The sequence below is a fragment of the Seriola dumerili genome, unplaced genomic scaffold (assembly GCF_002260705.1).
Source record: "Seriola dumerili isolate Sdu_G_001 unplaced genomic scaffold, Sdu_1.0 BDQW01001568.1, whole genome shotgun sequence".
Classification (NCBI taxonomy): domain Eukaryota; kingdom Metazoa; phylum Chordata; class Actinopteri; order Carangiformes; family Carangidae; genus Seriola; species Seriola dumerili.
The window spans coordinates 1-725 of record NW_019175823.1 but is presented as its reverse complement, the minus strand read 5'-3'; the positions used below and the strand labels follow the sequence as shown (position 1 = coordinate 725).

The 725-nt window shown below is 50.1% G+C and overlaps 1 protein-coding gene across 1 annotated transcript; it reads left to right on the top strand.

Annotated features, from left to right (window-relative positions):
* Positions 1-140: 140 nt before the first annotated feature.
* On the top strand, positions 141-597 carry LOC111238740 (ephrin-A3-like; the record flags this gene model as incomplete). Its single annotated transcript, XM_022768404.1, has 2 exons — positions 141-442; positions 569-597. Coding segments are annotated over 2 exons (331 nt in total), but the record flags the coding sequence as incomplete, so codon positions are not given.
* Positions 598-725: the final 128 nt, after the last annotated feature.

Genomic DNA, 725 nt, shown 5'->3' with positions numbered 1-725 from the left:
CTCACGCTGATGACAAAGTTGAAATATTCCTTTAACAAAACTGGTTCACTATTTGCAGCCACATTTCATGTTTGTTTTTCCTTCTTTTTTAATTCCCCCTCTCTATCTCTCTTCCTCTACCTGTCTGTGTTTTTATCCAGGCTACGGAGGGAGGGATACACGGTGCAGGTCAGCGTCAATGACTACCTGGACATCTACTGCCCGCACTACAACACCACCCAGCGAGGGACGCTAGAACGTGTCGTGGCCGAGCAGTACATCCTCTACATGGTCAGCTACCGCGGCTACCGCACCTGCGACCCCCAGCTGGGATTCAAACGCTGGGAGTGCAACCGGCCCCATGCGCCTCACGCGCCCATCAAGTTCTCTGAGAAGTTCCAGCGCTACAGCGCCTTCTCCCTGGGCTATGAGTTCAATGTGGGCCAAGAGTACTACTATATCTGTAAGTCGAGCTAGTAAACACCAGCGCTGGCTCACTTTTGACGGATAGAAAAGAAGCCCATGGGCTCTACACATTCAATATTTTGTTCTGAGATTATAGATTATAATGAGGAGCTTCTCTTCTCAGCTGCCGTCACCCACATGTATTGGCAGTGTGTGGGTGTTTTCTAATAGATTCTGGAGGTTCAGCTGGGGACAGGATGTTGCTCAGTTGCTTCTCTGCAGTTTTCACGGCTGATTGTTGAGGGTGGGGTGGCCTGCAGAGGGCACAAGGTTTACATGTT